Raw genomic sequence first — 27,510 nt, forward strand, 5'->3', positions numbered from 1 at the left:
AAACATTAATGCACAAAAACACATATTAATCAGAAACATTACAAATATTAAACAACAAGGAAACAGTGTATGATCTAAATAGAAACTAGTTTAGGATTTTTGTCTGTTAACTCAAATTTTGTTCAGTTTGAACAGGTATTTGCAGCTATATTTGGGAAAATATAACCGTTCTTTCACATCCTACTGTTATGCGTGTATTGCTAAATCCAGTCCCACAGAACAGAGTACAATTTAGCTCTTTTAAATAGCTTAGTAATAGTTCTTTATTAATGGACAAAAAAGAATAGCAATACAATGTGAAATAACAGTTTTTGACAAAGTTTCACAGCTCTTTCTTGTTGTCATTCTTTCTTGTGCATTCTTTTCTACTGCCTTTGAATTTCTCTCTGCCTTTTTACACATCCCTTCATTATCTCTCATAGATTAAGTGCTGACTGATTAATTAAAAGTTCTTACAGTTTTACACTGATGGCTGAATAAGATCCAGCACATACAATAAAAACATCTCCCCACGACGAAACACCACACCCTGGCCTATCCCTGTCTCCTAAACCTAATTTACAGTGTTACTGGCATCTCCCTGATTTTTTTTTACTGTAATGTTCCCATGATCCGTACCCGCTCACTCCACTCCCTAATCTGAGCTCATTTGAAGATATTGTCTCAAAATGATTGTTGCAGACCAACAAGCCTTTCTTGTGCAACGCAAGAATTTGACTTTTATAGTCTTAGCTTTAACTCTGCGAGCTGTTTTCAGTTATTAATGTTCCATGTTAATCCCTCAGTTGAGATTTCTTTTGTAGGTTCACTGCTCAATGAGAAATGGCATTTGAAACATTCCCCATTTATTTTTTCTGTATCCGAGGCCCACTTGTAGTCCGTTCCCTCATGATTGTCATTACATTTCTTGTTGCCTTGCTCTGGTACTGTCTGGCGACGCACAGAAATTCAGCTGTCACTTAAGTGTCATGCACGGTGTCATTTTGGTCCAGGGAAATTTTTGAGCAAGAGCGAAATTCTACCATCCCTCTTAGCTGCATCCCTCTCCCACCAACTCAATCCATTCACATCAACATGTCGTCCTATTCACTCATTCCAAAAAAAAAAAAAAAAAAGAATTCTGATAGCAATTTGAGCCCCTTCATTGTCAGAACTGTCATCTCCATTGTCAGTTTCTCCTCTGGTAGGAAAAAGCTGTCTCTTCAATGTGCAAAAGAAATAGAAAAATACTAAAGTCAAACTAAGGCGGACAAAGTCTGAGAACACAGAATCCTCTAGCTTACACGGCCATATTTCTGCTATACAATTCTTCTGTGTACTCTACAGGCCTTCTATGCAGAACACAAAGATCTGTCTCTTGCCGAGATTCTCATTTTTAGTTACAATATTCCCTCCAGTGGGGATAATACCTTTGTTTAACTCTCTTTAAAGTTTTGATATGGAGAGGATTCTTGACTGTTCTCTGGACCTAAGGATCAGCGGTATAAAGCCCACGTGACGTGCTTTTGTGCCCTTGAGAGAGTGAACTTCAGTGGTTCTGATAAGGATGCGGCTCTGTAAATTGTTTTTCTGCAGCACGGAACAGGATGGATTCACTCTCATCTTGCAGATGAAAGTAAAATTAAGTGAATAAATAATGCTTTTGGCATTAATGTCCACCTAACCCATTCTAACAAGGAAAGTAACAAAGCTATTGATCAGAAACCTATCGCTTTTATGAAAATTGCTGTAGTGTCAAAAATGTAAGCGGTATATGCACTATACGATCAGGGGTTAAGCAAAAGCATTTTATGAACTTCTAACCCCTTTAAAAGTCTATATGCAGTAAGAAAATTTTATGGTCTAAGTCGGAAATGGAAACCAAAAGCTAAAACAAGTCCTTCAGAGCCCAGTATGAGAACCTCTGCTCCCCATCAGTGTGTAGTAAGTGTATCACGTGTATGAATAGTCTATGTCTGGTATACCACCTTCTCTGTGACCACGGTTAGTACCAAAGCCACTGTTATTTGTGTTTTGGGTGCCTTTGTAAAGGCCAGTGCCATTGGAAGGGAATATAGTGTGGATGATGTAATCTTCTCGTAGAGCCTTGGTGTGAAGTGGTTGCTGGGCTGCCATGGGCGTCATCTGAAAGCCAGGCCCACGGATCTCCAAGATGGAAGTGTCCTTCTTCGTACCCGACTCCACGTAGTCATCGTAGCGCTTGTTGCTGCGATAACTGCTCCTTGTGGAATGCTCGCGATCTGAGATGTGTCGGGTCCGGTGTCCGCACCAACAGACGATGGCAAAAATCAAAGCCAAGAACACCAGGGCGGTAGCACCTCCAATGATTCCCGCAAGAGAAAGAACAGAGAGCTGCTCAGGGCCACGGTTTTCACCCTTCTCAGAACTGGGCTGACTGAGGTCAGCTGTCTCGGCCCTGGCGCACACAGGAGTCTCATCGGGGTCTCCGTTGCCTTCCAAGACTGCACTCCTGGTGTCTGCAGGGAGGGGCGCCATGCAGATGATATAGCTGGACTGGGGCTGTAGGGCATTCAACAGGTATTCCCTTCGATCCCCCGGTACCAGCGTTTCTGTGATGGAACCCATGGCTGCGCCGTTGCCTAGGCGGAGCCAGCTGAGGCGGAAGGAGGCACTGGGCTGTGGGACGCGCCACGTGAGATGAATGGAGTGAGGGGAGAGGGGCTTTACATTAAGAACAAGTGTCTTACTGTTGGCACTGCTACCAAGAGAATAGTCCAGGCCAGAGTCAGGGAACCGGAGACCTGGCCTTTTGGATCTCAGAGTAAACAGTGAGCCTTGGGGAGGGGATAAGGTGGTAGATGTAGCAATTGCTTTTTCTCCATTGCCCAAGTCCCGGCTCCCCGCTCCCACAGCTCCAGCCCCAGCAGGACTGCTTTCGCACTCCTCCATCTGGCTGCTGAGGTCTTGGAGGGCCAAGCCCCGCACCCTCTCAGGATTCTGGCAAATGAAGCCCCGCACTGTAATTGTGGAACCTCGAGCGTGTAGCCAGTCATGCACCCAGCGCAGGTTGCACCCACAGTGCCAGGGGTTCCCACGTGCCAGCAGCTGTGCTAGGCTGTCCAAGTCCCTGAAGAGGCCGCGGGGCAGGGTGGTCAAGTTGTTGCCTGACAAGTCCAGCCTCTGTAGCCGCCGCATGCCATCTAGGGAGCCCCGTGGCATGTGTATGAGGGCATTGTCCTGCAAGTTGAGGCGCTGCAGGTGAATACTGGGTAAGTTGAAGGGGGGTGTCTGGAGGGAGTTACGCACTAGCGATAGTTCCGTCAAGTTAGTCAGGCGGGAAAAGGTGTCGTCAGCTATGCGTTGATTGGCCAGGAGGTTCCCATCTAGGACAAGGCGACGGAGTGAAGAGAGGCCTCGGAAAGCATGCGTGGGGATAGTTGAGATGCGGTTGTCATCCAATCTGAGCTCTTCCAGAGAAGCCGGTAGTCCGGAGGGAATGCTGGACAAGTGGTTTCTGGAGAGGAAGAGTAAACGAAGGCGTGGGTTGTCAGCGAAGGCCTGGTCCTCGATACTGACTGTGGAGATGGAGTTGTCGTCCAGGTGCAGCTTCTCTAACAGTGGGAGCCGAGCTAGCGCACTCCGAGGCAGGGTGCGGATGTTATTATCCTGAAGGTGGAGCTCGCGCAGGGATGGGGGCAGGTGCATGGGGAAATCGTCCAGTTCGTTGTCGTAAAGGTACACCACCTGAACAGTCAGGTGCTTCTCCAGGGAGGTGGGCAGCCCGGCATTGTCAATATGGTTGTTCTGCAGGTAGAGGATTGTGGCAGCAAAGGGCAGTGGAGGGATGGCGGTCAACCCACGATCATTGCAGTAGATAAAGTCCTCATCGCACCGGCAAGCCGCGGGGCAAGTCACATCAATTTCGCTCCCTGCCCCACGTGCCACCGCCATGGCGGCGGCAAACTCCAGCATTTCGGCAAACAGCGTTAGGCAGAGAAGCAGCAGGAAAAGCCAATCACGAAGCTCAGATACCCCCTCAAGGGCCATCATGACAACAGAGCTCAACTTGTCCCCTTCTCTCGTCTTCTGTTTTTGACCACACTCTCCTCACCCTTTCGCGAGGCAAGAGGAACTCCAGCCGCGGTCAGATTTCAGAGTTTTCACGCAAATCCCTGTTGGAAAATGGAAAAAGGATTGGAGAAAGGAGAATGGAGAAAGTTAAAATTTGGTTAATGTAGTATCAGAGCATAAAGCAAAGCATTTTCATAGATGCGTTTTGAACCATTTTATGCCCATACCCTTCAGTGTCAGAAACACTATACAGAAATTATACTGTCATTATCAGTGTACTGGCAAGCTGACAAGGACAGGGAGGAGCTGAAAATGTCAGCCGTAGAGGCACTATCACGGTGTGCTGGAACACAGATTTCAGAAACAACAGAACCTCAGTCTCTTCAGCATTTTGCATCACTGAGACAAAACATGAACTGTTTACCTTTGAAAATGAAAACTCAGGCACACTTACTTGGAAAAATAATTGGATGCGTGTGAGACTTGGTCAGTTAGAGTTGGAACCAAGATGGAATTATTACCATACTAATTGGCAGCATAACAAGTCTGCTTTTTATGAGCTATTTTTCCCATGGAAAATTCTAATTTCTTGTGCACTGAAATGCAATGAAATTCCATTTACCATTACTTCAGACATGAAAAATTCTGGGACATTGCCAAAAAACTCTTTCTTAAAATGTGCTCACAGGTGAGCACTGCATACGGTTGCAATGGAAGGATAAGGCTTCTTTTCAAGTCTATTCTGAAGAGATTAGCTTTCCTAAATAGTGGCCATAGCAACTTCTACGTTTGAAGCATAGTGAAGAAAAAGAAGGATCTGTCTGAGACAAATCTTAGCTCTGATACAAAATCTAGTCTCTAGAATGTTACTGGAACTGCTCCCAAATTCATTGCAATATTCAAATGAAATAATTATTTTACACATTAAGCTGTGAGTCAGTTACTGGCACTGTAAGCGTAAAAGTTATCCTGAAAAGAATGACTTATATTTTATGTATAAAACCATAAAAATCATTAATTTTTAGATGATCAACTATGATTTTATTCATATTTAGAAATCACTTGTCATAGGACGGAATCCTGTATCAACACGCAGCAGGGGGCCAAGCTCGGATTGTATGCCGTGCCGTGGTCGGGCACACCCGCACTCTGTGGACAGTACAGGATTCCCTTTCCACCTGAACAGTATCATCAGATTACAGAAGGAAACACGTGTCGAACACAAATATGACAAGCTGAGGCATTCCAGGTAAAAATGAAACTAGAAAAGAAATGCTATGAGGTCCCAACACCAGCTGCTCCATTACTCACTCTGGACTGTGTAAAAATACTAAAAGGTATAGCAGCAGCCCTTTAATAGAAAATGTAATCACTAAAGAAAATTAGAAAATGTTTACATGTGCTAGCTTATGCATTTTTATGTTGAGTTTAAGTACACCGAGATACACCCGTTCCAGTTACAAGAATTCGACATTATGATGAGTTTCATTTAATACCCCTTTTCAGCTTATGAGGAATTGCTTTGCATTTGCGAGGGCTGAATTTGACCGTCACAAACCTCTCGACAGCTGAGCAGCACAACATAGTTACATTTATTCATTCAACAAATGATTTTCTCCAAAGTGACTAAAATGATTAATATGTCGCATTTAGATGACTCCTTTATTCAAGGTGCCTTACAACATTAGATGCACTGCAGTAAACTCTACTAACCCTAACTCTAACTCTACAGTCCTTCACCCATTTGTACAGCAGAGTAAAGTAACAGGCTCTCAAACACACACACACACATTCACACACACACACACACACACACACACACACACTATGGTGACCAATTTAGAGTCACCAATCCACCTGTAACACACATACCTTGGAACTGTTGGAAGAAAGTGGAACACCAAGAGGGAACCCATACTTTGTTAAGTGGATGGTGTGTAACGTCTCAGGAAGAGTTCAACAAACACAGGTAGCGACGCAGCTTTTAACGAAGAGAAGCTGATGTATATTCTGCTACGATAACTAAGTATTGAAATAACTGACCCTTTTTTAATGGTATATGATGATATTTCATTATAAACGGGTGTCACTTTTGGGGCTCGGGAACACAAAAATTTTAACAACTGAAACGAATGGTCATTGTGTCTTGAAGTTATGAGAGTTTGCGTTACAAAGTGCTTCCCAGGAACGCAAAACCTTCATACGGTGTGGTAACAACGCATAAAGAATTTGTAGTTTATTTTTTAAGAGCATTTTCTGTATGGGTCTATTTTTATAAAATTCTATTTATAGTAGAAAGAGTACAAGCTATTTATACATGCCACACACACAGATGTCAATGAAACATACCCAAAAAGAAAAAGAGCGAAACCGGATTAAATCAACTTGCTTCCACTGTGGTTACAACTTCCGTATGGCATTTGTGAATGCTGGTCATAAATAACAAAATGACAAACATCTGCACTTTTACAGGTTGATTCGGTCAACAATGAAGAGAAAAGACAATGTTTTTGATTGTATTTTTATTTGCTGTCATGTGAAATGAGTTGTAGCCTGAATTTAATAAAAATTATTATAAAGTAGTTTTGACACAGTGTAAATGATATTCTCCACGATTGCTTGTTCGATCCAAATCTAAAAATAAAAAATTAAATGGATGTATTGCGCTGTAATTGTGACATACACAGCTGGGAACATTGTTCTGTAAAACAGCAATCGCTACATTCGTCACTCTTACTAAGACAGAGGTTGAGAGGTGAGGAGCAGGGTACGATGCGGTGGTAAGAGGGAGCAGATAAAGAACCGCATGGAAAAATAATGCAGCTGTTTGAAAGTTTGACACATAGCCAAACACTGTTGTCCTTGTGTAAGAGCCCATATTATTTATTATCAATTTACCTGGTAGAGCAACTGCACCACTAAATCATTACCTTCAGTCTTTTTCAAAGGCACTAAAGCAAACACACGCAGCCAACACAAGTCTAGCAAGTGCAGAAGAGCGTGTTCTGGGTGCGTTAAATGGTTTCAGCACCTAAAACATATAGCCTAATGATGCTGGATTGCTGATTGCAGGATGAGCCCGGGCTGCGCAGACTGCAAGGTCCCCCTGGCAATACACAGTATGCAAAGCAGCCCCACACTTCCCAACTGAAGAAACGCCAATATCAGAGCCGGAGGGTGAAGAGGATGGGCACCAACCCACAAGTTGAGGGAGTGGGACAGAGAAAGAGAGTGGGAGACCGAAAAGAGCTCAAAAATCAGTCTGAATAAATGCACTGATTTGCTGCGATACTTTAAATTTCCAGTTCACCTACAGTAGGCATTACCGATCGTTTAAGGCAACAAATTTGGGAAAAAAGAAAGTACAGATTGGTTTGAGCCAGCAGCCAATAGTCAGAAAGAAATATACTTAAAATTTTATGGTAAATTTCCTGTAGTTGCTAATGTATTTGACTATTATTCGATGAATTTATTGAAAAAATATGAACATGACACCAGTCCAGTTACAGCAAAACACAGTTAACATAGTCTTAACACAGATTTTAACAATCAGCTTTTTCATACTGGCTCCTCAGTTTATGAATGCAGCCTGAAACACAAGTCTGTAATCTGATTTCTTTATATCTCTGAAGTCCTATTTACTACTAAATCACAAGCAATAAAAGCTAAATAATACAGAAGTCCTTTGATTTATTTAAAAGTTTTATACAAACTTTGGATATACGTGCAATGAATATAAAATACTTTGTAAAATTTAGTTTTATTATTTTTAATAACTTTGAGCTACATTTACATTAAAGCTAATTTAAAACAATATGAAACTACATTGGCTCCACAAATTCCTATTCATTAACTGTTGACGACTCATTCCTATAACATAGATAAGGTCCATTTTCTTCTGATTACCGACGCTTACAAACGCCATACAGGAGCTGTAAACGCTGTGGAAATGAGTTGAACTAGGGCAGCCAAACACTCCTATTCTGGTTGGGTGCTCTTTACTGCCACCAAAGCAGTCACCACATGGTGATATTGTGCTGTGCTAGGTTCCATCCCCATGACTGAGGGTCGGAGACCATTTAAGCATTTGACCCTACGATAACATCATGGTTACACCACATGCTAATGCAAACAAGAATACAACTGTACGACAGTAAAAAGCGTACAGATCCAACAGGAAACACATTTTGATTGCGTCTTTTGGGTTGATGTAGAGATTTGATGGATCTCGCTCTTCTTTCACACTGGCTAAATAAGGGTTCAAATTATGTCTCAACTCTGTACCTGCAGATTCAGAATATTCTCTGTGAGTTTGCATGGGTTTCCTGTGTGTACTCTGGCATCCCCCCACAATCCACAGACATGCTATTAGGATGAATAAATGAGTCTGAATTGCTTTTTGTCAGTGTGTATGGATAAGTGCCCTGCAGTGGAGTGCTGCTCAGTCCAGAGTGTATCCTGGAGACTCTGGATCACTGTGACCCTGGCTGGTTAAGTGATCCTTTAGATACTCTAAAAGGATGGAGTGATCTCTTAATTCGTTTTGTCCACAGTATGCCTACAAGGAACACAACGCACCTTTTTGGACAATATTTTTGTTTGACGCTTTTTATTTTTATCATCTTGAATTCCCACTCAGACCTCATCTCAAAAAGCTGTCTTGCCAAGCAACATATTGCGTTGGATTTTATTACATTTTGTTTGACAGGATACACAATGTCAAAATCGGAGGGGAAAAAAAAAAATCGTCGCGCTTGCTCACGCGTGAGAGAGTTGTACAGAAGGCTGTGTTTACCGTACCGAACCAAAGACGCTCGCTCTCTCTCGCTCTCCGACCGTCTCACACACGCTTTCTGCATATGCTCGGCATGCATAAAAAAGGCGACAAGACAAGTTTAGCTCTTCCTGTGACCCTTTTCACTCCGGCTGTGTTTTATCACGCCTCCTTCCTAAAAACTCGGTCCATGCATACATTTTATGTTTCACCATTTAATAATCTTCCTTTCGCTCTTTCCTTTGCTTCCTCTGCTGCAACTTCTTTGATCTCCTCCCCCTCTTTTGTTGACTCGCCTCCATCTGTCGCTCTTTATCCCTGTACATTTTCTCATCGCTTTGTATCCGGTTCTCTTTGATTGTCTCCTAAACACCGAGTTCTGATCAGAAACTAAATGAGAAATCATAAACTACCTACAGTACCTAAAGTAACAGTCATACCGTAGATTAATTTCCGAAATAACACATTTCCGACTCTGAGAGGTAATAACTCTTTCAGTCTGACTGAAGACTAGTAATGCATACAGATGCAATAAAAAAAGGATGGAATGAGTTCAGAATATTGTCATTTGGTGGGATAATGAGCACTGCCTAGATTGTACATAAAAATGTTGAATGATATTAAACAACACTATCTATATATTTTGATATATGCATTGTAGTAGTTTTTAGGCTTATATTCATTACCTGTATGCCAACGATAGTAACTAAAAGGATCTTACCTCTGATACAAAGAGCCTACTTGGGGCTTGGAGGGGGTCTGTGCTGTCGACTGCAGGTCACTGCTGAAAACCTTCTAGAACCTTCTGTGACAGAAGGGGCCCTTTGTCAACTCACACTGTCACTCTGGCACTGTCTTCTGGTTCGGTCGGGGCTTAAACTTCTCTACTGGTGTGTTTGTGAGATTGGACAGAGACCACCATGGTGTGTGTCGGCCAGCCTATCCCATGAGCGTTGCCCTCGGCCCTTCCATCTGCAGAGCCCACGCCAGTCCACTGCCCAGTCCCCGCCTTCGCAGGACTGTCCTCTTCCAGCCGTCCATTTCTTCCAAATCGGAGTCAGGCAGACTATAGAAAAAGCTGTGATTTCAATATCAGTAGCAATTTTTTACTGCGTTCTTGAACATAAGAGCAATTCAGAGGTCGGGGTGCAAGTCGTTATATTCTCTCCGTCTGTCTCAAATTGCCGTACTCAGAAATTCCATCTCATTTGTCCTTATTTGTAAAGGTACTTTTATCTGACAGTACCCCCGTTTCACATAATATCTTCTCAACCTGGTTAGTGCTAAATCATCAGTTTACGTTACCTCCATGATAATGTAAACATTACGAGGATTCAACGTGTAAAACATTCACGTTGCAACAGCCTGCATTGTATGTTGTGGATGCTCATCTGAATGTCTTTGTGATCAAAGACAAAATCGATGATTTGCTCTGCTGGTGAGGCTGGTCCTGCCCGTCGCGCAGACCTCCTTCATGTGTTCACGGCAGCACCACCTAACGAAATAAACAGGAAAAAATCAGAGGCAGTTAAAAATGGTCCTGGAGAGGTGTTTTTTTTTTTTTAAAAAAAAGAAAACAACTGTTAACATAACCTATAGATCCAAACCAGGCTTTTCCACTTGTACAGATAGATGGCCTTATGTGGGGAAAAAATCAAAACGCCTTTCTCAAGTACGAAAGCCAGTGTCCCCCTGAAATGTTGACCCAACAGCCTCCCTCTCATGTACTGTAACCGCATTCAGCGGGCCTGTAGGCTGAGACTTAAAGAAACGTCTGAAAGAGGGTCCTTTGTATTATAAGTGTTCTCTTTGCCTCATCTCCACTCCATTTAGACAAACATTACATTTATTCATTTTGCTGATGTTTTTCTCCAAAGCAACTTACAACACTAATCTACCAACAATTACTCACCCATTTCTACAGCTGGGTAATTTTTAATGGAGCAATTTTTAGGGTAAGTACCTTGTTTAAGGGTACTACAATCAGAGGTGAGATCTAAACCTGTGACCTTTGGGTCCAAAGCCAGGAGTGCTAAACACTACACTACCAGCTGCAGCACAAATACAACAACCTGGTTAGGCACATGCTTTAGTCAACCAGCAATCTCAAGCATGTTTTCATAATATAAAAGATACTGCTGACTTAATGGAGTGTATAGCACTACTGTAGTTAAACAGGTGTTTTTTGTAAAAAGTAACTCAAATCAGCGCAACAGGTAGTGCGATGGCGAGAGCTGCTGTCTTGGACTCAAAGGACCCAGATTTAAATCCCACCTCCTACTGTAGTACCCTTGAGCAAGGTACTTACTCTGAATTGCTTTGGGAAAAAGTGTCAGCGAAATGAATAAATAATGGAACGTAAAAATATTAGGTCATTAAACGACATGTGTTTGGAGGGCTGACTGAGTAATAAAGATAAAGCCTGCATAATGAAATATGTGTAAATGTACTGGATAGTTCAAAAAATTGAAATATCGCAGTGATTTGTATTACCCAGCTGTAGATGCTTCGCTAGAACCATCACAGGCTAATGGCCTAGCAGGAACATCATAATAATAATGGATTGAAGAACACAGCGCTTTGTTCCACACCAACCCAGCACTGGGATACCAATAAACCCAGTGTTTTTTACTGCGTAAAAGCTCAATTTTACTCTTGTGCTGCATAACAGATGTACACAAGTTAATAATGTATGGACACTCAGACGCTGGTGCTTCGTATCTGTGGCGTTTACAATACCTTTGTGGTATTTTTAGACTCAAATTGGCTTTGGCTCTGCGAAAGAAAAGAAATCCTGTGTGCAGGCTCGTCCACTAAGACGAACACGGGGCTTTCACGTGAAAAAAGAATAAAAAGAATAAAAAAGCAAGTGGAAATGTGTATGACACAGGGAGAGGGAGAGATGGGGGGGGGCGGGGAGAGAAATAAAGGCTTTTCTTTTCACTTCTGCTGGTTCTCGGCCCACCGTCCATCTGATGTTTATACTTCCTGTAAATCCGTCCGTTTCTCCAGCTCTCTCGCTTTCTTTCTCACCCTCGTTTATGCGACTAGGGCGCTTAACAAAGCCGTTTAATTACCGCCAGAACAAACGCGTCGTGCCGGTGGGGGAGCTGTGTGAGTCACTGTGGAACAGGCCCACTGGAACACGCACCCTCCATGCGGACCGGCAGAAAAGGACTCGGGTCAGAAGTTTTGCCTGTACATGCTTCAGCGGGAATCGTGGTTACTGTTCCCCATCCTTTTCTGCTTTTTTACCCTCTTGGTGTTGAACTTTGACTTACAGAAGTGGAACAAGCATTGTGCCACAGCAAGTAGTGCTGCTGTCTCATAGTGCCGGGGCAGTATGAGAGGACATGGGTTCAATCCCTATTAAGTCTGTGTGGAGTTTGCAGATGTGCTGTGTGGGTTTCTTCTGGGTGCTGTGGTTTCTCCTGCAGTCCAAAGACATACTATTCAGATTCATCCATAGTGTGTGAGTGACAGAGAGAGTGTGTTCTGCTGATGTATGGATGAGTGATGCAGTGTAAGTAGTGTATCTAGCGGTGTAAGTCACCTTGCTGAATAAGGTGTGTGGGCTGATAACACTACACAGAGTTCATTAGAAGTTGCTTTGTCTGCTAAATACATGTAAGCTTGTGTCCATTACTGTGTGGTCTTCTATTTCAATGTGCATGAGTTGAATTAATCCTGCAGCATTTCTGAAATATGTAATTTCACATGCACATGACTGTGTACACCTGTGGGCCTCCTGTGAACTTGTTTAAGCGCTTGTGTCAGCCAGGTCTTTTCTTTCCTGCTGGTATTTTGGGGGATATATAGTTGGTAAACAAACTTTAAGCATGGATTTGAAATGCAGCCACTCACGCAACTGCAAGCACAGATTTAAAAAAAAAAAAAAAAAGTGTTTTAGCCAAATTAACAAATTAGGGATTTGTGGAAGATTTCTGAAATAAATATTGCTACAAATCCCCAATTTGCTGTAATAGCTATGTGTGGTAATGAATGTGTGATAAATATAGAAAACAGAAAATGCTGACTGTACATAAAAATATATGAATATCTTCATAGACAATATACTGTGAAAAGAAGACTTATTTTTCCTCACTGTCTGAGAAAAAAACAAGAGAACATTAAAAAGATCAGTAATTGCCTCTGGGGGACCCAGTCTTGTCAATCCAGTCATTTTAACTGGAATTGAGTGGTTTGTGATAATTACAGGGAAACTGTTCTGTATCTTCAGTACAATTTTTTTTCCCCATATTCCAATGGAAACCTGTAAAATGACAGGTAATCAAATGATCAGCATTGATCACTGAAGTGGTGGGTGTAAGGCCCGAACTAGCCACCAAATTGGGTTCAAATTATTTGAAGCAGAGACAAAGCAGCATGGGAGCGTTCAAAACAAAAAATTATCCAAGCACTACACTGATACTCGAGAACTGAGCGACGGGTCATAGACTGGTCTCCAAAATGTTCATCACATGATCACGTGAGCGGGTTTGGGATACAGATGGGTCCGGCAGGTGGCGTCATGGTTAGCTTCACCCTCTCTGGACCCTCAGGGACCTTGAACTGCTGTCAGAGCTGTGGTTCCACTGCTGTTGAGACCCATGGTGCCTGATCTAAGGTTCAACAGTTAAACCCAGCTGAGGATGACTGAGCCAGTGATGCAGCTGCACCCCCATATTGATCACTGAATCTGCTCTTATTAATAGTCTCTCTGCAAAAGTGAACACCTGGGGCAGCCGGGAGCGTAGTGGTTACAGCTGCTGCATTTCGACCCAAAGGTTGCAGGTTTAAATCCCACCTTTACTGTAGCACCCTTGAGCAAGGTACTTACCCTGAATTGAACCAGTAAAATTACCCTGCAGTGTAAACAGGTAAATCAGTGTAAGCAGCCTAACATTACAATGAGTAAATGTAATATATGGGTAACAACTGGTCTTTGACTAGCATATGAATGAGGCGCACACACAGTACCGCGGTATAACAACTTGCTGGGTATTTGGGGGTGAATATGTGGGAGTATTTCTAGTAAACAACACTTAAGTGTCCTCGGGCTCAATAAATATAAGAAGAAATCTTTATGTGCTCTATTCGGTTTTTGTACGTTTCAGGCCCGCTCGCACCTACGTCTTTACAATTCATATGTTGCCTGTGTGTTTTTTTTTTTCATTTTTAAGTTATGTTTTTGATTTGTTTTGTGCTGTTCATGGTCACGGTAAATAAAGAAGCAAAATTATCAAGAAGTTCATGCAAAGAAAGACGATGTGTGGCAGGGAGGGCTTGGGCGCCCGATGGGATGTGAACTGCAGGCAGAAAACAGTCACACAAGAGTGAAATTTAAATTAATCCGAGCATGAAGTCGCACTTAGACAAGGCGAGCTCATTCGGCCCGTGTGCGTAAACCTGTTTTCTGTTCCCCTGTGTTGGTAAATAGCAGTTGTCCTGAGACCACGAGTCAACAGTAAGCAATAAAGATGGGAGTGTTTTATCGCCCAGGTTTTATGGTCATATTCTATTATTAAAAATAGCACTCAGAACGGCTAACTCTCGACACCCCTCCCCACTCCAGCCCATCCTCACAAGTCTTTCCAAAATTTATCGGCTGGAATTTAACTGCCCTCGCTGTTCTGCACCAGACGTGTCAGACTCATCTTCCGTATATTACGGCAGCGAGAAGTTTCACGGACAGGATTTATGTCGGCGCTGTGCTGTTTACTGTAAATTTAAGTGCAATGTCTAGTCGGGAAATTAAGAACGAGTCGAATGCATTTACGCACATCGCAGCACAGACACTTATTGTGTAAAAGAGTGTTAACATTCGAAGGGAAAAGCTGTATCGTTCACTCCGCCGGCGTGTCGAGCGCGCTGACTGGGAAGCGCGCGGAGCGCGCATGCGCACCGAGCGCCGCGGGATGCGAGCGGGCTGCACGCGGCACCGCTCGTCGGCGCGTGCGGGTTCGGAGGAGGAGGATGAAAAGATGGAGGAGACGGAGGGACGGGGAGTAACGGTGGGGAAGATTCACACTGACAGGCGCTGACTCTTCATGGTGCCATTAATTACGTGCGCTTTGTACCCGGTTCAACCGCTCTTTCTGTCTTCTCCCACCATTAGGTAGCGCATCATTCCTAACAAGAAAGCTTTTAGCTGAGTTAATTAAGAGACAACCATATGCAGGAGGTAATAATAATAATGCCCGTTTCAGGCGCTCTCTTGCTCCCTGTCCATCTACACACAGAGGCCTATTTTTTCCTCTAACCCCCTGGGTCTCTCATTTAATACAATTCAAAAGAACTCCCTTGTTTTGGAGGGTCTGTCATTTTACGCTGCTACATTTTTACTTGACAATATGGCCAGAACTTTATCATGCTTGGCACATTAGTAATGTTCTGAGACCTGCTGGGTGCCATCTGTTGCTTCGCTGTCGTCAAATGTTTCTTTCGTCCGTCACCCATAAATACAGCGCTGCTTAAAAGTATGTGAACCCTTAGCTACGGTCGTTATTGTTGTATGAAACATTAAATGAACTTATAACTTGTAAATAAATTACTACGATTTACACACCTGATCCTACTTACCTACTGGGGTTACCCAGTGCAACTTAAGGTTCACTTATTTTTGCACATGCACTACTTCAATTTTTCTACTACACAAAAGATTTCCTCTAAACCAAGATACGGGATTGGTCATTACACACCTATTAAGTCAGATGAGAAATACTGGTTCTTACCGAATAACAATTTTGCGGTAAAAACACCAAGCAGAACCATATTTTTCATAAATTGAGATGTGACTATCTTACAACTTTTATCCTTCATTTCGATTTCATGTTGACATTTGATTGTACAGATGCTCCTTGACTAACGATGGATACGGTACCGCACCTACCGATTGTCATAGCCTCGCCGACCTTAAAGGTGCTCAGAACACTTAGGATCGCTTATAGCTGGGCAAATTTAAGCAGGAGACACACATGATGGGATGTGAAAACACAAAATCAAAAAATGCCTTCGACACAGTATCGGTTGTTTACACTAGTTCACGTGATCACTACGCAGACTGCGAGCGTGGATGAGTGGATGCTGCCCAGCATTGGGGAAGAGGATCTAGTAGCATATCGGAGGTGCGGGAACAAATTGAAATTAAAAAATTTGAAGTATAGATTCTACCAAATGCGTATCTCGATCGTAACTGTGAAAAATCGTAGGTCGAACCATCGGAAGTAGAGGAGCATCTGTAGTTTGATCCTTTTTGTTTTTCATTGCCCTTTCAAGTACTGAAACAGATATGGGCTTCAACCATGCACAATTCAGGGTAACACAAACACACACAGTAAAAAGAGATCTACACCATGATGCATCAACAACTTGTGAGAGTAGGTCAGCATGCAAGGAGATGTTATTTATGCCAATATAGCTTTTTAACTTGACATTTGAATCTCAAAAGAGGGAGAAGATAAATGGATGGATGTTTTAATGGGGAGAAGAATAATTCAGAGGACAGGGTGAAGACAGTTTTGTTTTCAATAAAAATGGATAAAGTAGTGCTTCCTGGAGCAATTGAACCCATGGCGATGACTCATGGAAAATCATGTATATGATAAATACAGAAAGGGAAATGGACATTGAAGAAAACAGTATTGAGGTAAGGGCAGAAAATTAATCAAATTAAGAAAATCAAATGAAAATGTACTGTTTTAAAGGCTCTTTCAGGCAGGTGAGGAAAAGGAGACAATGGTGCAAACACAGGACAGATTTTTAAATATTCTGGTGAAAGAGCACTAATTAGCAGTTGAAGGGAGCTTAATTAGCTGACAAAAAATGACAGACATTTAAATGTATATCTGTTCCTCAAAGAGTAGCAGCATAAAGCAAAATCTACAAGACATGCACAGATACACATACACTATCAATGGAATACCAGTTCATACAGATACAGATAGCAGATCAGTTTGGGGGTTTGAATCCCTTGTTGTATGTGTTAATTTTATACCTCCACTCTCTCCATCTGTCTCCCCCACACATGCACACACATATACACACATTCATTTCTTCCCCTTGAATGTATTTCATTTAACACAATAGTTAATAAATAAGGGAGAGATTCTTTTAAAGGTACAAATCCCTTCCATACCGGTTCCACTGCTATACTTAATCACTATTAATTATTGTTATGCTGACATTCTTACAGCGGTGATGGTAGTTTTTATAGATAGCCCATTAGCTCTTATCCAATGTGTTGAGGTGACAAAAATAATTTCACACTCTCTCTCTTTCCAATCAAGTCTCTATTGTCATTTTCTTCCTTTATTTCATTATTCTGTTCCTTCCTTCCTTTCTGTTCTCTGCCCTCTCCTTCTCTCTCTGCTTTTTGTATTGTTGGCCACCCCATGTCTAGAATTGTTGGTTGGCTGCTATCCTTTTTCATTGCCCCCAACCGCCATCCATTATGCCCTCTTTAATTCACTCCTATTAGTCTCTTACCCAGTTTTCCTTCCTTCTGGTCTCATCCTTCCCTTGGTCTGTCTTTTCTTTTACACATGCATTTGGTCACACACACACACCACACCACACACATATACACATGCACCCTTCCCCCACCCCATTCCCTGTTTCTGTGTGAATGATGCAGTGACTGGAAATAAACAGGCAATTTAAGTGCAGGGCAGTTCGCTGCACAGCCTCTGCCTCCCTGTTCTCTGTCTCTCTCCCTCTCTGCTGTCACAGTCACACACAGGTGGAGTGAGGGGAGAGTACAAGGTCAGAACACTGAAGATTGATGCAGGAGGGCAGGGTGGGGAGCAGATAAGTTTGAAAAAAGGCACGGACAGGTTTTATTTCAAATGCATATTGCGTTGGCATGCATGAAATGTGATTCTCATGGCATCTGTCAACCAGTTAAAAAACAAAAAACCCCCACAAAACCTATCGAAGTTGAGCGATTTATGATGCTTTCTCTTTCATAGCACGTCAGATCAATAGAACCGGTGTTTTTTGGTCAATTTTACATTTTGGAGGCTGGAACAGATGACGTGATGGTTTTAGCCAATGGAGTTGGAGGGGGGCTAAACAGGCACTTTTCAAGCGGTGGTTTCCGTTTAAAATCTGTTCTATCTGACAGTGACAGCTCCCCATGCCTAAACCTCTCGGCTCATTGAACTGAGTTGCCTCCCCCTTCCAGGCAGACAGAAGGAAGTGCTGGGCAAAACTCTGACAAAAGAGGCACAGGCGATACTGTCCGGCCTAACGAACCGTGTCTGTCCCACTGCGGGCCTCAATAAGTCAGGTCCGAGGGAGGGCCTCTTTCATCCAGACAAAATGACAGTTCGCATCATCTTAGCTATGCTCAGCATGTCACTGTGTGCATGCATGTGTTTTTTCGTCCCGGATTGGCCTGTTTGTATCGCTGCAATCCAGTCACAGGGCATGAATATTAAAGGTCCGCAACCCTGGTTGAGCGCATCTCAGAGTTAATAATGAATGGACGCTAATGATTTAATGGGCCAATGTGTTGACACATCCCACTGGCTTCAGAGTGCTCCAGTCACCGCATGAGCTTGTGTTATTTCAAAGGGTATGAGAGTGATAGAAAGAGTGCGGGAGGAAGAGGCCATGGAAAGAGTTTAGTTTGCCCTCTTCATCCTCTGCCTAGTAATTCATCTTCTCTTTCATTTACTCTCATTACACTGACTGTAAACCACACCCTCCTGCTTTTATGCACCACATCCAAGCGACATGTACTACCACTTGGTCTTGTAGCTTTCCCCTCTACCAGGCACATCATCTTTTTTACTTCCCATCTTCTCTTTGGTGTGACTTCTTTTTCCTCAACCGTCTTACTTCCTATTTCTTTACAGCTCAAACAGGCAGAACTGCATCTCCCAGGCAGATGCTTCATCATGCACAAGTAAACCTGCCATGCTTACCAATGAACCCTCCTCTCCTCTCCTCTCCTCTCCTCTCCTCTCACTTGTCTTACAGTTCTTTGGCACATGGTTTCTCTCCATCATCTAATTCTACAGAAATCACAGCAAAGAGATGAATGCATTCCCTCCATGGAGCCCTTTTGAGGGTCCTCAAACAACCTTACACAAACCTTTAAAACATGAAGCATCTTCATAATGGCTCTACTATGGCATACCAGCAATACAGTGAAAAGTGCCACATTAATCTTTAAAGAACATTAAATATAATTTGTTCAAAGGTTAATTAAAAGACTCAATTTGGGCTTCACAGATCACATGTACCTTTTAATTGCCCCACAAAACCTCCCAAAAAAGCCTACAGATGGTACGATGAATTGATAGTGAATAGCACGCGTGCTTATACGATTCCCTGTGTATTCTTGGAACAATATCCCTGCATTGTTGAAAGAACATGATGTTGTGGTCCACTGCACTGCACATCTTTCTCCTCCCAGTCCTGAAGATCTGGATCTACACTGTGCTTTGGGAGGCTGATAATGAAGGTTTTATGGAAGGAGTCCTATGCACAGCATCCAAAAGCAGTGCTCATAAAAAGCATGTGTATGTGGAAAGCTGCAGATGCATTCATGAGTGGGGGGGGGTTTTCAGGGACCTTGATAATGCTGTCAGAGCCACACTTATCCACATGAGAAGCCAGAGAGTGGGGGAAGCACCGAGCAACAGGGGCCAGGCCTGTGGGTAGGGTCTGTTTTATGGGTTTGCCTAGGGCTTTTACGCTTGTACAACCTCAGTCCACACAGGGGTCAAATCTAATTTGCCCTAAATGGAACTCATACGTCTTACTTGATGCAATCTACCAATGTAATGAGATGATGGTTGGACCTCAGTGTCATCTAACAATGTTAGGCTCTGTCAGGTTTTAAAGAAGGTGCTGTATGAGGTTGATTGATTGGCGGAGGTCTTGCATCATATCTGAAAAGTTCTGTGCAGTGCCCCTGTTTTTACACCTTTACGTATATTTTATTGTATTATTCATTCCTGCTTTAAACATTTATAAAATTAAAGGTTGTAATTTAGGTTAAAAACCTTCTAATGGAAGATCCTGACAAACCAATTGTTTGCCCTCAACAGTATATTCACACAAAAAGGTTGAAAATTCAAAACTCAGATATTAAATGTGAAGCTTCATCATACCATGGGGAAGAATATTGCATTCTGTTACTTAGTGGTATTACTTAGAATGAAATAATATTCATAATCAGGTAGACTTAATATGGAGACACATTTTCTGTGTACTGTCATGCTTCAACAATGGTTCGGAAAATAGTATTTTAATATTGTAACGTAGAGCCTGCTTTGAAAAAAAATGTCTGCAAACAACAGTAATCTTTTGGAATAAAAAGGCTGGTTCCTCTTGTCTCTTTACCCCAGCTGTTTCCCTGCATGCATCTTTCTTCTGCTCCCTCCTCACCAGCCCCTTGTTTTGCCCTCTTTCTATGTCTCCATCCCCTTCTTTCATTTCTTTTCCTTTGCCTTGGGTTTTATCACACAATCCTCCTTCAATTGCTTTCTGTTTCCTCCTCCCCTCTAATCTAGTTGCGCATTGTGCATAGTTTTAATCTGCAGTGCTGGTGGAGCACCTCATCTGGCTTGTAATAATTCAGGATTATGTAGTGCCATGGAGCACGTGTGGGTGGATATATGTGTGTGCTTGTATCTTCGTGTGTGTATGTGTGTGTTTATGTACATGCGTGTCTGCGTAGTTCTAATCATATGATGGAGTGTGTATGAAACTGTAATCTTGTCTGAATCCTGACTGCTGTGCTTTCATAATATAGTAGAAAGGTCTTTTACCATAGCCTCGTGAAAGCCTTGATCTTTGGGTCTTCGTTTTGCTAATCGGCTCTGCCAGCACATTCTGAATTTTGCTAAAGCCCACTGAAATTTGAACACCTTAAATTCCAAACCAAACAAACAGTTGGAAAACCTGAAGTAGTTCCTTGGTATTGTTGACACGGACATTTCTTTTGAACAGCGATAAATACTTAGCTGGAATTTTAAATCACTGCACTATGTGCAATAAATAGAGAAATTCACGAAACATACAATTACTTCTTTTCTTAGTTACAAGAAACACTGACTCGGTGTCAGTAAATTAATTTTAAAAAAGTAGTATAATAGCATGAAGAACATTTATAATTAAATGGGACTTTGATGGAAATATTTCTGACTTTGTTTCTGTGGTTAAAAAACTAAGAAATGGTCTAGGAATAGATATATCAAATAATTTCATTTATCAGGTAGTTGCATATTTCTGCCAGAGTGCTTGGATACACTGGAAAAAATCTTAAGACCTACGTGCGTAATAGCCTGTATCAGCATTCAGAGTGCTGAGGAGCATTTGCCATTAAAGCTAAAAGGAAACTGAGAATGTGGATCTCTGATACAAAATCGTATTACCTATAAGCTGGGATTCAGTATCCACTAAAAAGTTAATAAGAACTTTGTGTTGAGAATACAATGCAAGTACAACGTTCATAATGGCGCACTTAAAAATCTCTTTGAACGGCAGGCAAATGCCATAAAAGTAACTGATTCAACAATGTAAAATAGAAATTTTTGAATGAATCAATGTGAGAATTTGGGCAAACCAAAAGCCTACATCAGAAGCAAAGTGATGCTTATGATGCACTTGGTCTTCAAAACTGGTCTTACTGTTCTTATGGAAAATATTAAAATATGAATGTGAGTACCTTTAAATATATACATTTGGCAGACACTTTTCAACAGAGCAACACACAGACTCAAGAGTAAAAAAAAAAGTGCATTCCAAAAGGGCAGACATATGTAAACCTCAATTTTGACTAAAACTAGGCAGGGAAATAAACGCCGCTGACTTTTCAGTTACATCACCCAATTCAAACAACTTTATTCTTCTGAAAAAATAGGAACTACATTGAACATGATAAGCATCTTTGTGAAAGGTGTCATTTTATCAGCCTCTCCTATGCTTGTTCATGTCCAACGGAATGGGTGTTTTTCAGAGACGGACTTTAATACTGCATTTCACACGAGGTGCACAAAGTCTGAAGGCAGTTTCTGAGACTTCTTAGTGCTAAAGGCTCTGCTGGTGGCAAAGTTCTTCCCTTAAAAGTCACATAATGCGCAGCAGAGAGAGCAATATTTTTATTCAATGATTATATGTTTCAAATCCAGCATTTACAGTTAGTCAAATGACAAAGCAAGATTTTTGAAAGAAATCAATTACATATATTCATTTTCTCAGGTGCCCAGATACCTCAGCAATTTCTTAGACCTATCACATGCGAGCAACAGGTCCAACGCCAGACTCCACTTAACCGTAGGCTCAAAATGCAAACCTGTAAACACTCGAAAATCAGTATTTGCACAATCACTAGCAAATATTATCCAAAATTACACAAAACAATGTCATCCAGTTTGGTTTTTCACAGCTCTGTATTTCCTTAATTATTGGAAAAACACAATTTGAAAATGGTTCGAATCAAAGGTCCACGCTACTTGTGAATCAGAAAGCACATTTCATCAGCCAGTTTACAAATGTCAGACGCAATATCTTTCATTTCGTTGCTGTCGTCCTTTTTTTCTCCAGCACGTTTATTCTTCTGCTCAAACCCTTTTAGTCCTATATTCCACGACTGGTATTCAAACTTGACACAGCAAACAGCACTTAGTTCACTGTTTGATATCTTCAAATGGTACTTTTTGAGTATTCATATTCGCCCACAGTTGGTCTTCGGTGTAGAGAGCAAACCTTCTCTTCCCGGGCTGATGTTGCAGTGGCCCACGAGAAGGTCAGCCTCCTTCTCAACAACACCTACAGTTCCAAGTCTGCACCAGCCATTAGAGCCCAGAGCACTGCAGCTTTCTCTAGTAGTCATGTTAGATCTCAAGAACAGATCTGCGATTCAGCTTGCATGCAGCGGTTTAATGAGAGAACTACAAGGAGAAGAAACAGGAAATTTTTGTCCTCCATACTTTCTTATAGCCGTAGCTCCCGTCAACACCAATTAAGCAGTCACAGAGAAGTGCTATTCTGTCAGTCCTGTAGTACACCGTGGAGCGCTGTTAGCCGCACCGTCTTCAGTGTTGGAATCAAAACTCGTCAGCGGCCGTGCCTTAATTTGTCAAGCATGGATGCATAAATTACCCGTTTCACCGAGCCCCCTTGCCGTGCCAGCCATGGAACCCGTGCCTTTTGCCAGCGCTTCCCCAAACAGTGGCACTGTTCGTTGGACTTGTGGATCTCATTGTGCAAACAACCGAGCGCAGCCCCAGAGACTTGAAGACAAGGACTGTAATCCCAGATACAAGTGCTAATGGTTGACGACACTGCTCGGCACACAACTCTGGTAGGACTTATTTGCAGTGACCAAGGAGTGTCAGACAGAGAAAAAGCCAAACGGGAAGAGGAAATAAAATGCGCAGAAAGCGCAAAGGCCAAAGCAGAGGTCGATTGTGGTTTGTAATGCTGCACTTTGCAGGAATGCTAATACCACACAGTGCAACGTCTTGAAATATAGAAACGGTGGAGACAGTTGAATAATTCAGGATCTCTTCCTAAGTGTTTCTTCCCTATGCAATGATATAGACGAGACAAAGAACACTGATTTATTGTTTGCAAATGCCAAATTGGAAGAATCTAAATGGAAATTATGGTGTAGGTTTAGGCTCTCACTTTGGCGTAGCGCTGCCCCATAGGGTCTTTCATACCGGATGAAAACCTACGGCCTTAGATACATTTGCTCGAACTGACAGTGTTTGCAATCTTTTGTTTATGTTTTTTAAAGAGTTATTGTCAAATCTTTCTTACAGTCAAAAAGGTCTAAGTCCTGTGCAACTCCCAGCCAATGTAACTGAAAGTGTCCAACATGTGTGCCCTGCTGTTTTACTTTTGTCCAATCCATTTTGGGTCAGTAGGCATGGTTGCGCAGCGGGTTTGGCTGGGTCCTGCCCTCCAGTGGGTCTGGGGTTCCAGTCCCGTTTGGGGTGCCTTGTGATGGACTGGCGTCCCGTCTGGGGTGTGTCCCCGGCCCTATGCCCTCTGTTGCCGGGTTAGGCTCCGGTTCACCACGACCCCACTTGGGACAAGCGGTTTCAGTCTGTGTGTGTGTGTGTGTGTGTGTGTGTGTGTGTGTGTGAGTGTGTGCGCGCGCATTTCAGTTCACAGAAGTTAGCATGTTCTGAAAAACATGTTACGTGCTTATCTATCCGTATGTGTGCGCGGTGTGTCACCACGTCTCCTTCCTCTTGCAGCATACATTTGCCACCAAGTCTGCGCTTATGTCAGCCTGTCTGCACAGTTCCCAGCTGTCATCCAGTGAGAAAAAAAAAAAAGATGAAGGAGAAGGGATTCTACTGTGAGGACACAAACCCTTGAGCTTGTTCTCTCTCCTCTCGCTCTCTTTCATTTTCACCACTCCTGTATTTTGCCTATTTTGGTGACATAAGTGACATGGACGTTCTTCTGAAAAAGAGACAGAAAAACAGTGGGATGAAGGAGGAGGGATGGAGACAGACAGTGACTTTAGGGAGTAGCAAGAACCCTCCCTCAAGCAATACAAAGTCCCCAATGTGTGGCACAGGCTAAGGGGAAGCGGAAGAGGAAAAAAACAGAAGAGAAAGAGCGAGAGACTGTATGGGGGATGACGCACAAGAAGCAGAGAGGTTAAATGACAGAAGGTAACGTACTTGCGTGTTTCCATCACTTTGTGAATGGAGACTCCACGCTGTAGGAAATACCGCACAACAAACAGCGGCCTTGCTCACCTGTCCATCATTGTCTTCCTGAGAAATATAAATCTGTTTCCATCAATATCCAGTATTTCAAAACGATACGTCTGAAACAGTAATGGGCAGTGAGCACAGAGACCATAAAAATGAAATTCTTGTTAACTAAGGCTTCTTGTGCCATAATGACTTGAAGAGAAAACACTCAGACCGGGGTAGGTGTAGTTTTAAATTGTTTCAGACTTTCATGTTTTTGCTTTACTGGGATATCCATTTTTTCACTTAACTCTACAAGAGGCTTGACCTGAGTGCCTCGGCCGTTGAAGCACGGTGAAAAAAATGGATACCTAAATAAGGAGTGTCGTGCATCCAGCATTTCCGCGTATTCTCTAAATGTATTCTTTATTGTCGTAAAAAATACATATATATGAACAAACCGGCCGTGTTTGGACAGTACTTTGAGATTGTTTATTTTCCGTTGTTTTTAAAAGAAGTAATCAATATCCATCACGGAGGCAATCTAGAACCATCCCTCAATAATACATAAGAGGAATAACACGAAACACTCAGCGTATTCTCCGAAGGCGTATCGAGATGGACTCAAACATCAACGGAGTGCTTGTCACCAGCTGACATGCAGCATGTTTACAGTTAAGAGAGACATTTCACTGGGGCCAGGGGACTGGGAAGGGTGTGGGGAGGAATAAAAACATGAGGATAAAGTCTTCTGGGGCAGGAAAGAATCACAGAGTGCTGCAAGATGGACTGTGATAAAGAGATCAAAAAAAACAAGGAACGGGGGAAAAAAAAATGGAACTGACAAGAGATGGAGGAGCTGTGGCGTGGACAAGCATTCTCCAGGCACGGAGGGAGAACAAAAGAACAGGGATTCCACGAGCGTGCGGAATGCAGGACTGTCTGGCAACACGCCTGCGAACATCACGGCGCGCTCCGACATCGCTTGCGCTTGTATAGCGCCTCACGCAAGAGTGGGTCGGACGAGGACGGCTGGATGGCGGAAGCGGCCGGACTTTCCTCGAGTTTCGGGGGCTGCCGAACAGCCCGGTGGCCAGACACCCCCCGAAGAGTCCACAAATACACCATTATGCCGCCACCATTTTTCGTGTGCGTTATGCATCGCCGAAGCAGAGAGAGCCATTTTAAACTCAGAGGTATAACACAGCAGGGGAGTGCAAAGAAGCTTTGAAATGTTCTTTTACATCATTTGAGCGCTACATTACGGATGTAGGGCTATAAGCCTGCTGGGAATTGGAAGTACAATCTTGCGGTGTCAGGACAAGCACTAACCACAAGGCCACCGAGCCACTCATAAAAGTTTAATAATGTAGTGTATTGCTCTTGACAGGGCCGTGGCGTGGGGAGTTTACACGGCCGCGGGCGTTATGGAGTGCGCTCCGCCGCTCCGGCACGGGAGCGTCTCCCAGGGAGGGCCGGAGAGGTGGCCGGAGAGCAGGGATCGCGGCGCCGTCGACGTGGCCGGAGCGACGCTCACCCTCCATCGTTCAGCACACCCAGGGCGGTTCGCCATGCCTGGTAATGTGCCGCATTAATGTGGACACACGTACGCCGGTACTGTTCCCTCTCTCCCTCAGTCTCACACACCCTCACACTGTCTCATACACATGCACGCTCACACACACCCTCCCGGTGTGTCGTAAACATACACACTCACAGAGTCCCTCACACACATAGATACGGTCTCGCACGCAGATACACACCCTCGCAGTCTCTCTCACACACACACACACACACACACACACACACACACCCTCACAGTGTCACACAACCAGCACGCTCGCTGAGTCTCTCACACACATACACACCCTCACAGTGTCACACACATGCATACAGGCTCTCAGATACATACACACTCTCACAGTGGCTCATACACAGTCTCTCTCTCACTCACTCGCACACACACACACACACACACACACACACACACACACAGTCATGCATGTGCTGGCAGCGGACGGTCACACACAGGTAACTTGTGCCGACTCTGTTCAACCTGTTCCATTTAGGTGTTATATATAAACACCTCTTTACCTCATTCTTGTCCACTTTTACCCCTCGCATCGCACGCTGGCGATAAATAAGAGCACATGTGTGAACAGACCGGTTTATGTTGCCACAATCATCATACAGCTGCCTTATTTTACTGAATGAAATTGACGGCGAGTAATATAATAACGGTGCTCCTCGCAGCCGCCTTCGCTTCGCTTCGGCTCGTCCGTTTTTTTTCTTTTTTTTGTTTCCAAGCGCGTTTCTGCGCCCCAAACCGCGGTTACATTCATATTCCAAATGTGTCACTGTTGCTCTTAAACTAGACAAACATGAATGAAAACCCACAGGCGTGTTTTCGTCCGTCGGTTCACACATATCATATGTGCATCCATTATGTGTCATTTTAAGGCGACTAGAGGAAACGGACGCGCGCGCACACACGCGCGCGCACCGCAACGCAAAGTGGATCAGCACCAGTGAACAGACACGCAAACCGCACATTTACCCAACACACATGATTTTCAGCAGTCAGTTCCTACCTTCCCGAGAAACGCCGCCCGACGCTCTAATTCTTTACGATCCCGACGATCCTCGGCGCCCGCGCGTCTCCGCTTCTTCTTTCTCTCTCATCATCGTGATGATTTTTTGCCACGTTATTTTGCAGCGAATTCGCAGCTCCAACAACACGCACTCCTCTCTGTCTCTCTATACGCGCGCGCGCGTGCTTTTTTTTCCCCCTTTCTTTTCTTTTCTTTTTTCCTTCTTTTCTTTTTCTTTCCTCCCCGAGAAACTAAGAAGCGCTTTTCGGCGGACTATTATTCCCAATAAAGTCTCTGACGTTATTTGGATGCTGTGTGTCAGTCAGTCAGTCATCATCATAATAATTGCTCGGCTCCCTCCCACTCCGGCGCTCCGTGTCCGTCCCCCCACTCCCCCCCCCCTCCACCTCTCCTTCCCTCCCTTCCCGGTCCCTGCCTC

The 27,510-nt window shown here is 43.3% G+C and overlaps 1 protein-coding gene across 1 annotated transcript; it reads right to left on the reverse strand.

Annotated features, from left to right (window-relative positions):
- Positions 1–333: 333 nt before the first annotated feature.
- Positions 334–27,453, reverse strand: LOC108934097 (leucine-rich repeat transmembrane protein FLRT1-like). The gene is made up of 4 exons (XM_018751613.2): positions 27,072–27,453; positions 10,112–10,301; positions 9,528–9,872; positions 334–4,133 (listed from the first exon to the last, which is right to left on the reverse strand). The coding sequence occupies exon 4, from the start codon at positions 4,009–4,011 to the stop codon at positions 1,933–1,935; it is 2,079 nt and encodes a 692-aa protein (XP_018607129.1). The 5' UTR covers positions 4,012–4,133; positions 9,528–9,872; positions 10,112–10,301; positions 27,072–27,453; the 3' UTR covers positions 334–1,932.
- Between the last annotated feature and the right edge of the window lie 57 nt (positions 27,454–27,510).

The sequence above is a fragment of the Scleropages formosus genome, chromosome 4 (assembly GCF_900964775.1).
Source record: "Scleropages formosus chromosome 4, fSclFor1.1, whole genome shotgun sequence".
NCBI classification, from domain to species: Eukaryota; Metazoa; Chordata; class Actinopteri; order Osteoglossiformes; family Osteoglossidae; genus Scleropages; species Scleropages formosus.